The sequence below is a fragment of the Anabrus simplex genome, chromosome 6, assembly GCF_040414725.1.
Source record: "Anabrus simplex isolate iqAnaSimp1 chromosome 6, ASM4041472v1, whole genome shotgun sequence".
NCBI lineage: Eukaryota > Metazoa > Arthropoda > Insecta > Orthoptera > Tettigoniidae > Anabrus > Anabrus simplex.
In genome coordinates this window covers 217299929-217313039 of record NC_090270.1, presented here as the reverse complement: position 1 = coordinate 217313039, position 13111 = coordinate 217299929, and the positions used below count along the sequence as shown (strand labels likewise).

General features: G+C 38.3%; 1 protein-coding gene across 1 annotated transcript in view; it reads right to left on the bottom strand.

The window, feature by feature from the left end:
- Positions 1-13111, bottom strand: part of Hasp (Hig-anchoring scaffold protein) — a 1448565-nt gene that overhangs the window by 182013 nt on the left and 1253441 nt on the right. Inside the window, exon 11 of the mRNA XM_068228385.1 lies at positions 6904-7108. Coding sequence (XP_068084486.1) covers positions 6904-7108 — 205 coding nt within the window. The remainder of the gene's footprint in view (positions 1-6903; positions 7109-13111) is intronic.

Sequence of the window (13111 nt, the reverse complement as noted above, 5' to 3'; positions counted from 1 at the left end):
TATGCACATCCAGAATTAATCAAATCTACCTTCCTTAATGGAAATCAATTTCTAAAACTTTTTTCTCATGTGCATCATTTAGATAGGAGGACTAATAAAGAAGATATCATGAACAGTCGGTTTTTCAGGATAAGTCCAGCGAACATAGCCCGAATGTGTTGTATGTGGAGCAGATTCATTATCTATATAAATAAAATCATAACGACCGTGTGTCTGAACATTGACTATTTTGAAGAAATTTTCGTGCAGCTATCCGTTTAAAGGGTAATAATGTCCATCTGCATATTTTTTGGCTTTAGGTTCCTGAAATTCCTAATTTTTACCGCCCTCCCCCAAAATCAAATTGCGGCTGAATCTGACAGACGAGCTAGAAAACTGAAATTTGGCAAAATTATACGTTTAACCTGTAACCAACAGAAAACTTTAAAGATACTTATATGTTTCACTTTTTATCTTCGAAGATTATCGAAATATCGAGGCAATTCTAGTGGCGGTGCAGACCTTCGTTTCGAGATACTTCGTGGCTAAACGGTAAGCCCTATCACAAAACGGATGGCACAATCTCCATTCAAATTGGAGTGATCTATAACTTTGGTCCTGTGACATTTTGCTGTATCTCTATCCCTTATATGTTAGATTTGTCTCTATTTCTCACTTGTAAGTAAATTTTGCATTTTTTACACGCACTTACAATCACTTATAGGAAAGATAGAATCACCAAATTCTACACGATCATTAGCCCACACAGTAGCCACATGTGAGCCAAATGCTATGTTTGTAGCGGTCACATAATTATCCGAAAAGTAATACAATGTGAGACAATCTTACCCAAATTTCACCCTATTCACCGTTTTTAACTCAATCTGACCCATGAATACAAGAGATACGAGAAAATATCATAGGATCAGCCATTTAGACCACTAAATACGGCGTTCTGTGGTACAATCCGTTTGTCGATAAGACGTACCGTTTAGCAGCAGTTAATCTTTAAATGAAGGTCTTCAATATTTTTAATATGCATATACTTTTGTATGTCGATGTAGCCTATATATATATATATATATATATATATTGATGTCGATTTGTAGCGATCAAGAAAGGGTGTGTTTGCTATTATAATCAGTACTCCCCGCATTGACTTTGACTGGCAGTAGGCATGGAGTTCTCTTCCAACTCCTGTGTAAGTGGCATTAGTAAGGAGGGCCCACCATTGTAAGGAATGATTCCCTTCTCGATTTCACTTGCAGAAGGCAAGGGAGCGTGCAATTTTGTTCAAAACTCCCCGACCCGAATGTGTTTGGTTGTGGGCAAGGGTGCCCACCATTATTAACAAATGTACCCATCTAAAATGTGACTGGCATTAGGCATAGTGGCCTGCTATTTTAATGGAAACTCACCAACTCGGTGTGACTGGCAGTAAGATGGCTAGCATTAGGAAAAGGGGCCTGTCATTATAATTATAGCAGCACAACTCAATTTTGACTGGCAGTAGGGAAGTTTCCCGCCATTATGACAAAAATTCCTCAACTATAATCTGTCTAGAAGTAGGAAAGGGGGCCTGCGATTTTAACGAAAATTTTCCAAATCGATTGTGACCCCGCATTAGGCAATGGGGTCTGCCATTGTAATGTAAATATCCCAAATCCACTGTGAATGGCAGTAGGCAAGTGAGCCTGCCGTTATCATCACAACTACGTAATTCATACTTTACATTAGAAACAACGTATGGAGACCTCCCCATGCTGTTTCTCGGATAACGCTAGGAGACATGCAGTTTAAAAAAATCTTATTCACTGCATGCACAGTAATTTACTTCGATATCCGCATACAGTGTAGAATACCGTAGCGAAGCACAGGTACATTTGCTAGTAGGCCTAATGAATAAGAAAATAGGGCAGCGAGTTAGCTACTACGACCAGCATAGTGAAATAATTATTGTCGTCAAGATGGACACTAAATCAATGCCCACCACAATAGTGCAGGTCTATTATGTCTACTAGTTCAGCGGATGATGAGAAAATCGAAAGAATATATGAAGAGTTAGAAGATTTAATACAATATGTAAAAGGTGAAGAGAATCTAATTGTGATGGGAGACTGAAATGCGGTGGTAGGCCAAGGAAGAGAAGGTAATACAGTAGGAGAATTCGGATTGGGACAAAGGAACAAAAGAGGAAATCGGCTGGTTGAATTCTGCACTGATCATAATTTAGTCCTTGCTAATACATGGTTCAAACACCACAAACGACAGCTGTATATACGGACGAGTCCTGGATACACTGGAAGGTATCAAATAGACTTCATTTTGATTAGGAAGAGATTCAGAAACCAGGTGTTAGATTGCAAAACTCTCCCAGGAACAGACGTGGACTCTGACCAATAACTTGTTGGTCATGAAATGCCATCTGAAGTTGAAGAATTTGAAGAAAGGAAGTATATGCAAGGAGATGGAATCTAGACAAGTTGAAAGAAGAGAGTGTAAAGAATTGTTTAGAGGAACACGTTGCGCAAGGACGAAATGAAAAGGGTGAAGGAAATACAAAAGGGGAAGAGTGGATAGTCATGAAAAATGAAGTCAGTAGGGCTGCTGAAGAAATATTAGGAAGAAAGAAAAGATCAGCTAAGAATCAGTGGATAACTCAGGAGATACTAGACTTGATTGATGAACGACGAAAAAAAACCCCTACTAGAAATGAAGAGGACAGAAATTAATACAGGCGATTAAAGAATGAAGCGGATAGAAAGTGCAAGGCAGTTAAAGAAGAATGGCTGAAAGAGAAGTGCAAGGATGTTGAAGGTTGCATGATCCTAAGAAAGGTAGATGCTGCAAACAGGAAATTTTGGAGAAAGAAATCTAGGTGTATGAATATTAAGAGCTCATATGGAAACCCACTTCTAGGGAAAGAAGACAAAGCAGAAAGATGGCAGGAACGTATCCAACAGTTGTATCAAGGTAAAAATGTAGTTGATTTGGTTCTGGAACATGAAGAGGCTGTTGATGCTGATGAAATGGGAGACCCAATTTGGAGGTCTGAGTTCGACAGAGCTATGAGAGACCTAAATAGGAACAAGGCACCTGGAATTGATGACATTCCCTCTGAATTACCTACTGCCTTAGAAGAAACCAGCTTGGCAAGGTTATTCCATTTAGTATGTAAGATGTATGAGACAGGGGAAAAGCCATTCGATTTTTGTCAGAATGTTGTTATACCTATTTGGAAGAAAGCCGGTGCTGGCAAGTGTGAAAACTACCGCACCATTAGTTTAGTATCTCATGTCTGCAAGATTTTACTGCGTATTGTTTACAGAAGAAAGGAAAGACGAGTTGAAGCTGAGTTGGGAGGAGATCAGTTTTGGCTTCAGAAGAAATGTAGGAACACGTGAAGCAATCCTGGCTTTACGTATGATCTTAGAGGATCGAATTAAGAAGGACAAGCCACATAAATGGCATTCGTAGATCTAGAAAAGGCATGCGATAATGTTGGTTGGACCAAACTATTTAAGATTCTGAAGGTGATTGTGATCAGACACCGAGAATGAAGAATTATATACAATCTGTATAAAAATCAGTCTGCAGTGATAAGAATCGAGGGCTTTGAAAAAGAAGCAGCAATCCATAAAGGAGTGAGGCAAGGCTGCAGTTTGTTCCCCCTTCTTTTCAATTTTTACATAGAACAGGCAGTAAAGGAAATAAAAGAGGGATTTCGAAAGGGAATCACAATCCAAGGAGAGGAAATCAAAACTTGAGATTTGCCGATGATATTGTTATTTTATCTGAGACTGCAGAAGATCTCGAGAAGTTGCTGAATGGTATGGACGAAGTCTCGGGTAAGGAGTACAGGATGAAAATAAATAAGTCCAAAACAAAAGTAATGGAATGCAGTCGAACGAAGGCAGGGGATGCAGGAAATATTAGATTATGAAATGAAGTCTTAAAGGAAGTAGATGAATATTGTTACTTGGGTAGTAAAATAACTAACGATGGCAGAAGTAAGGAGGACATAAAATGCTGACTAGCACAAGCAAGGAAGAGCTTTCTTAAGAAAAGAAATTTGCTCACTTCAAACATTAATATCGGAATTAGAAAGAGGTTTTTGAAGACTTTCGTGTGGAGCGTGGCATTGTATGGAAGTGAAACATGGACGATAACTAGCTCAGAAAGAAAGAGAATAGAAGCTTTTAAAATGTGGTGTTGCTGAAGAATGCCGAAGGTGAGATGGATAGATCGAATCACGAATGAAGAGATACTGAATGGAATTGGTGAGAGGAGATAGACTTGGCAAAACTTTGACGAGAAGAAGAGATAGAATGATAGGGCATATCTTAAGACACCCAAGACTTGTTCAGTTGGTTTTTGAAGGAAGTGTAGGCGGTAAGAACAGTAGGAGTAGACCAAGGCATGAATATGACAAGCAAATTAGAGCATATGTAGGATGCAATAGTTACGTAGAAATGAAAATGTTAGCGCAGAATAGAGTGGCATGGAGAGCTGCATCAAACCAGTCTATGGACTGCTGACTCAAACAATAACATTATTATTTATTATTATTATTATTATTATTATTATTATTATTATTATTATTATTATTATTATTATTATTATTATTATTATTATTATTATTATTATTATTATTATTATTATTATAGATGCTGTGAAACTGTGGGGTGTCGAAATTTGTCCCGCACGAGTTCTTGCTCGAGCCGAAAATCAACGCCCTCAAATGCTATCAACCTGAACAGGGATAAAACTTGATATCTTCAGAACTGCAGAAGAGGTCAACCAGTGGTTATTTCTCAACAGTCTATACTCAGAAGTTTTTTTACCTGGATTTATGCTTTTGACAGTACGATATCCATGCAAAAAAAGACATAGGTGACCTGTACAATGAGTTTCAGAACCCCATTAATTGCTAGAGACCTCGTCATTTCCTGTGTGTAAGTAGCCTTGTGAGTTCCTCACAGTTCCTGTGTCATGCTACTGTAGTTAAAACGGAGAGTTGACAATTCTGTGTCAGGAGTTGGGGAAATTTTGGGACTCCGCGGACAAGGAATGTCGACACAGCCAGCCAGCTAGGCTTCAAAAGCGCGCCGGTCGCTAACGAGGAAACTGCTAGAATTATACGAAGCTCAACGACTCTTCCAAAACCGATACAAGGAATGTATTTCGAAGAATACGAATCACTACTGTAACGGTTCAAATCCCGTTACAAGATGATATCTGTATTTTTATTATTATATCTGTATTATTATTATTATTATTATTATTATTATTATTATTATTATTATTATTATGTCCGTATTATTATTATTATTTTATCTGTGAGATTACTATTATTTTGTTATAATTATTATTCAATTCGATTATGCATTGCTTGTCGCTTGCGTATTTGTAATTGAGTGTATGCATATATACGTATATGTAGATTAACATTAAATACCTGTACAGTGAGAGTTTCGATATATCAGATGTGGATGTGACGTTGTTATATTTTGCACTATTGGCGATTCTGCCAAGTCATTGCTACGTCATGGCTACGTCATCGTGAGCTTTTAGCAACGCGCTCAGATTTTCAGGCCGCCCCAGGGCATTTCACCATTATATGCAACAGTTTGAGGCGTTGTGGGAGTATGTCATTATTATTTCTGGAGATTACGTAGCTGTGTCAACCAACGTCTATAAAAGGTGGGTGCATATTGTAGCGTCAGTCATTATTTAAACGGAAGCAGTACAGTGAAGAAGTCAAAATGGATAAGTGAACAGTCGGTCAGTCAACGAGTGTGAACGAGAGATGGAGAAGATTCAGTGAGCCATTAATTATTGGTCATTGAGAGAGTGAGGCCAAAGGTTGGTCGGTCACTTAGTTGAAGACACGGACGCAAGGGCTTACATGGAGTCAGAGAGGGATACCATATTGACTTACAAAGAAGTCATATGATATGGAGAAGAAGCAGTCACAAGGATGTATCACCAAGTTAGGCGTGACACATCTACAGTAAACACCAGATCAAAGGATTACGTCGTAATTACACTCAAAGTGTTGAAGGTACAGTCAAGTGAATCAGCGAGGGAAATATTTCGTATAAATGGTTAAATGTCCGGTCAAGAAGAATTCAAATTCATGCCTAGTTTCTTTCAGTTGCAATGTCATAATTTCATATTCTCATCTGTTTTATCGCAACAAGACTCACTATTTTTTATATATTATTTAAAGAATATATTTTGTTCTATCAAACGAATTCATAGTTTTATTTCAATGACAGTAAAATATCTTAACCTCAAAATTAATGAGGAAACCGAACGCCAATCTCCTTTTCCCAGAACTTATATGGTATGTTGTCAAAAGTAAGCTTATTACCCCACACCCTAGAGATAGTTAAGAGTCTCATTCTATTATTGCTGCACTGAGTGGCAGCTGGCGCCCTTCAAATAACGTATGTGTAAGTAAGCAGGTAACAAGTAAGTGTGAGTACAAGGTCCGACGAGTGTGTATTTTATTTAATGAATATTAATTTTCAGATTTTCCATTTTAAATGCAGATATTTCATATTTTTCAAGTTAAATGCAGTTTTATAATATTTCTAAAATTAGTCAGCGAGTTAGGAAAGTTTCACTACAGACCTGTAGTCAGATCCTAGGTCCTATACGCAACAACTATACGCTCAACGACTGTCCTCAGCGAATAATGCCATGTTTGTTCACGATACCAATTGAAGAACTTTACGGTGACAACAGAAAATGCAGCAATGCTTTCAAAGATGAGTGGATTTGGGGAACTCATAGTTTACAGCACCAGCATCTTCTACGATGCATTTGGTTCCAGCGTCACTATCTTGAAGTCCTTACTTGACTGCCTGACTGTTAGGGTTTTCATTTCTAATCATTACACAATAAGGCATATCTTACGTAGGTAGTTGTTTGGGACTCCATCTTCCTCCAATGCAGGTAGCACCAGGTGGTCCATCAGCTAGCACGTATCCTCTCTCACACTCGTACATGATTTGCTTGTTGTTGGTCACCTTACGGACGTACGGCCGGTAGTCATACACTCCCATGTTGCCCACCAGCATAACTCGTCCGTTCACGATGTACCCAGGGAAAGGACAGTATACTGCAACAAACATAACATATTATAGCTGCCGGTAGACTGCACAATTACTTGTAATGCAATATCTAGCTCCTTTCATAAATATTCACCCAACATAGAAAATTCTTCAAACTATGGTGAGGGTGGTGATTATTGTTTTCAAGTACAAATGGGCAACAATCCTCTCTTAAAACTAACCATACCAAAGAGGTGTAACACTTGCCCGTATTCATCAACGCGAGTAAAAGTTTTATCTCAGTTCAAAGCTATGAACACCGATATAACAGTTACATTATTTTATTATTATTTATTTATCGTATGATGAAAGGAGGAATATCAGCTATTTACAAAATATGTACAAAAATACACACATGTACACACACTCTCAAGTTCATAAAATTATTCACAATACTATGTCCAGATGGTTAATCCACAGTTACATTCATATTCACCAACAACATTATCTCGGTTTAAAATTTTACTGGAGAAAGGTTGGCCGCTAAATTGGAAATCTAAGACAATAGCCTTTCAAGATGGTGGATCTGAGACTAATGGAATATTTAACTGGAAGAGACAGTCGCAGCGACGAGAATATGACCAAGACTATGCAATAAAAGATTCTAGGTGAATAAAAATAAAGTACTCCATATTACTCACGAAAATTTTAGTGATACCTGAACTCCCTAGTGCTGAATCGGTAGACCTCGGCAATTTTCGAGATTAGTATTGGCAAACCTTTGAACACAAACTATGAATCGCCGTGAGACATCTGGCGTACACTTTACGTACTAGTACTGTTGTTGTTTACACAACAAAGCCAAAATATAGAATTCATGCTAGGAATAAGATTCGCATCGAGAAATGTTATATAATGCGTGTGTGACACAGTTGTTGGCTTAAGATAATAAAGGTTTAGAAAATTCCTTTCGATCGATCACACTATTGATTTAATTCAGATTTCATTTCCATTCAGTTGGCAGTATTACCGGAACCGCGCTAGCTCTCTCCTTACTCCTCACCCCCGTACAAAGAAGTATCACTAAAAGTTTCGCGAGTAAATAGTACTTTCGAGGACTACGATGACACTGATTTTTGAAACACATGCTAGGTTATCTCAAGCTTCGACACCATCAGTCTTATCCATGACGAAACGTAACCTGGAATTCTCGATTATATCTTGTATAGTACACGATTGGGTATGCGTTTTTAATGGAGAACGATTTCCTTCATTTTTTTAACTGAAAGGTATTCATGCACAGATTTGTCATCAGGTACTATAAATCACTTAACTTCCGCCTTCGTCAAATTATTTGATTTTTCAATTTTTTGTCTCTTTGAAGCAATCATATTTTTGGTTCTAATTGAGGTACAGAGTTTATTTTAGCCTAAGAACACTCAGTGGATCAAGCTCTTTCATTTCAGCTCTTAACTATTCAAACTGGTTCATTTTGAGGGACGTTATGAGTGCATATTCAATTTGACGTCTCATTTCTTCAACATTTTTTCTTATTGAAGCAATTATATTTTTCGTTCTAATTGAGGTACGCAGTTCGTTTTTATCTATCAAGCGCTTTCTTTTGAGGTAATAACTACTTAAATTGGTAGATTATGAGAAAAGTTATGAGTACATTTGTCTCCATGACGATCTTTGAAGGACTTTTTAACAGTTCGGTGCGTAGTGTTGTTCCAAGGAACGTTTAATTCAATGTCTTTGTGTGATGTATTTTTAAGTGTTTTGTTGACATAATATTACGTTCTATTACCACAGCAGATCATGTGCTTTATTTCATTAACTCGAAACTTTGCAAATACATCCTCGAGGATAGTAACGAACAACACCATACTTTGTACATTGCGGGCGGAGCCAGCGGGAAACTGCTAGTTTTACCTTATTTTTTGAGTGAAATATACAATGTGTAGGCTATAGTTTGTTATTCTCTATTAGGTTAATGCTTTCTGCCACCAAATACAATAACAATTCCTTCTCTTGGAATGTCGCATTAGGTTTGTTCCTTCGTTTCTGATCAATAGCGGACATAATTTATGATAATTTATTTGCAAACACCGAATGTAATTGAAAACTTGTTTATATTTCGATAATAGCGGCAGCGTCAGTATGAAAAATTTAAGGTTCAAATTCAGATTGAAACGTAAACTTAGCTTTGGTAAACAGAGAGAATAAATTCTGTGGTGAATACAGAAGTGAGCGTTATTCGTGATAAGGACATTATCCGAGTTTTGAAAATCTAAGATAACAGCAGAAGTAACTACGTAACGTTCGTGAATACGAGCCTAGACTGACGATAATGGGACTAAAAAGAATAAAACAATAAAAAGGGCGTGAAAATGAAAGAATGTCTAGGCTTCGCAAGCCTAGGCTGAGCGCACATTGGATCCGTATTCGCACGAAATTACGTCGTACGAATACGCGCGAATATGTACGAACAATCCCAATGCTCGGGCTCGCACACTGCACGCTAGTTTGTTGTGCGTATTATGCGCGTTTAAGTTAAACTGAAGATGGTTTTCCATGGTTTCCTATTTTCACGCCAGGCAAATGCTGGGACCGTACCTTAATTAACGCCATGGCCGCTTACTTCCCACTCCAAGGCCTTTCCTATCCCGTCGTCGCCATATGACCTATCTGTGTCGGTGTGACGTAAAGCAAATTAAAAAGAAAACATAAAGTTAAACTGAACACTAGCTGTTGTGAACATTATGAAACGGTTTTTATTGGTCATATATATTTTAATATGTCATATTAAATCAAAATGGTAGAGAAGGCTATCTATGGTCGTATTGCAATTGCTTTCTCCGTTGTCCAAATAATATTCGCTTGCTTTGTGACGATAATGCGAAGTGATTTTGTTCGAGTTTGGTTACTATCTCCCCAGGTGTGATGGATTGCCGTAATTCTCCACTTTTCAGATATATTTAATTAACCCACTCAGTCTACGATGCCGTCTTCTGGGTCTCAGGAGAGAATTCTCAAACATAAATAGAGTATTGATGTTGTTGACAGTAGAAGACAAAAGTGAATGCTGAACGATCGCATCGGACGAGCTCGCAACCAATGTGCGCGTTCATACCTACGACTACGGTCGTACGTAACCGTACGAAACAAATACTCTTTCAATGAGCGCTCAGCCCTCTGTCGGGATCGGAAGAAAATAAAAAGTTCGCCAAAGCAGATCGGATAAGAAAGATAAACGTAAAAATCCTGGCATAAGTAAGTGGAAGCAGTGTCAGCGTCAGTTTGAGGCCCGAGGTTACCAACTTACTCTCTCAAGGTGAGAGCCCCTAGGGGTTTCCTCCTTCAGACGCTTCTTATGATAGGCAGGGTATACAGCGAATGTGATCTACCGCCCCCATTCCCAGGGAAATTCATCAAACAATACACTTTTCCGCTTCAACCGATCTGGGTTCGCATTTAAACATACTAAAAAAACTTTTGCGGGGAGGAAAACAGCTGTTCATACGAAAGACTTCAGGCACGCCATTGTTGTTCCCATGGTTGGTCGAGTCTCACGCATCCTGTAAATGATAAGTTGTGGATCAGATGGTGTCAATTAAAATATCTGCACATGGTAGATGAAGCCATCCGATTCTTCTTCTTTCTTAGATATGCCCGACTAATGAGCGCTATTGAACCTTTTACCAGGTGTATGCATATGTATTTTCCAGTTTCACTAAGAGATGGCGCCAGCGAACAGTACGCAGCGTATGAATTTGAGACACACGTCAGTTTGTTCGTCTGATATTAACCTACCAACACACACAAGTTGAGTCCGCCAAACACTAGCGTCTGTGTTGTATCGTTCAGTGACCATGTCGACATTTGTGCCTGAAAAAAGAAGGCAGCCAAGGATAACATGATGGCAAGCATAATTGGCAGTCATACAAATTTTAGTAAAAAATGGAAGAGTATGTATACGTATTTTAAGGCAGAAACAGGTTCCAAGAAGGACATTCCAGGAATAGTATCAATGAACAAGGCGAGTGTGTATGTGAGGAACTTCAAAAGGCAGAAGTATTCAGTCAGCAGTATGTAAAGATTGTTGGTTCCAAGGATAATGTCCAGATAGAGGAGGAGACTAATGCTAAAGAAGTATTAAAATTTACCTATGATAACAATGACACTTACAATAAGATACAAAAGTTGAAAACTAGAAAAGTAGCTGGAATGATAAGATTTCTGGGGATATACTAAAGACAATGGGTTGGGATATAGTACCATATCTGAAGTACTTATATGATTATTGTTTGGTCAAAGGAACTATACCAGATGAATGAAGAGTTGCTATAGTAGCCCCTGAGTATAAAGGAAAGGGTGATAGACATAAGGCTGAAAATTACAGGCCAGTAAGTTTGACGTGCATTGTATGTAAGCTTTGGGAAGGCATTATTTCTGATTATATTAGACATGTTTGCGAAATTAATAACTGATTCGATAGAAGGCAGTTCGGTTTTAGGAAAGGTTATTCAACTGATGCTCAACTTGTAGGATTCCAGCAAGATATAGCAGATATCTTGGATTCAGCAGGTCAAATGGACTGTATCGCGATTGACCTGTCTAAAGCATTTGATAGGGTGGATCATGGGAGACTGTTGGCAAAAATGAGTGCAATTGGACTAGACAAAAGAGTGACTGAATGGGTTGCTATATTTCTAGAAAACAGATCTCAGAGAATTAGAATAGGCGAGGTTTTATCTGATCCTGTAATAATTAAGAGGGGAATTCCTCAAGGCAGTATTATCGGACCTTTATGTTTTCTTATATACCGTATATAAATGATGTGAGTAAAGGAGTGAAATCAGAGGTAAGGCTTTTTGCGGATGATGTTATTCTGTATAGAGTAATAAATAAGTTACAAGATTGTGAGCAACTGCAGCGTGACCTCGATAATGTTGTGAGATGGACAGCAGGCAATGGTATGTTGATAAACGGGGTTAAAAGTAAGGTTGTGAGTTTCACAAATAGGAAAAGCCCTCTGAGGTTTAATTACTGCGTTGATAGGGTGAAAGTTCCTTTTGGGGATCATTGTAAGTATCTAGGTGTTAATATAAGGAAAGATCTTCATTGGGGTAATCACATAAATGGGATTGTAAATAAAGGGTACCGATCTCTGCACATGGTTATGAGGGTGTTTAGGGGTTATAGTAAAGATGTAAAGAAGAGGGCATATAAGTCTCTGGCAAGACCCCAATTAGTGTATGGTTCCAGTGTATGAGACCCTCACCAGGATTACCTGATTCAAGAACTGGAAAAAATCCAAAGAAAAGCAGCCCGATTTGTTTTGGGTGATTTCCGACAAAAGAGTAGCGATACAAAAATTTTGGAACGTTTGGCTGGGAAGAATTGGGAGAAAGAAGACGAGCTGCTCGACTAAGTGGTATGTTCCGAGCTGTCAGCGTAGAGATGGCGTGGAATGACATTGGTAAACGAATAACTTTGAGTGGCGTTTATAAAAGTAAGAAAGATCACAATATGAAGATAAAGTTGGAATTCAAGAGGACAAATTGGGGTAAATATTCATTTGTAGGAAGGGGAGTTAGGGATTGGAATAACGTACCAAGGGAGATGTTAAATAAATTTCCAATTTCTTTGAAATCATTCAGGAAAAGGCTAGGAAAACAACAGATAGGAATCTGCCACCTGGGCGACTGCTCTAAATGCAGATCAGTATTGATTGATTTCCTCAAGGCTGTGGAAAGTCATCGTTTGCTGGTAGAAACATATGGTGAACACGTTCCACCGATTATAATATGTGAGGTACAGTTTGGAAAATTTGAACGTGGTGATTTCAACGTGCGCGCTCTGGACACAAACTCAACAGCAAGTAGCATAAGCATTAAATGCGTCACAAGAAACAATCAGCAGACGTTTACGAGCAATGTGGAAGATCAATAAACTCGGTAAATGAGTCTCACGCGATTTAAATGAACGGAAAATGGAAAATCGCAAAGTCACTTGTGAAATGCTGCTTCAACGCCACGAAAGAAAATCATTGTGACGGGTGACGAAAA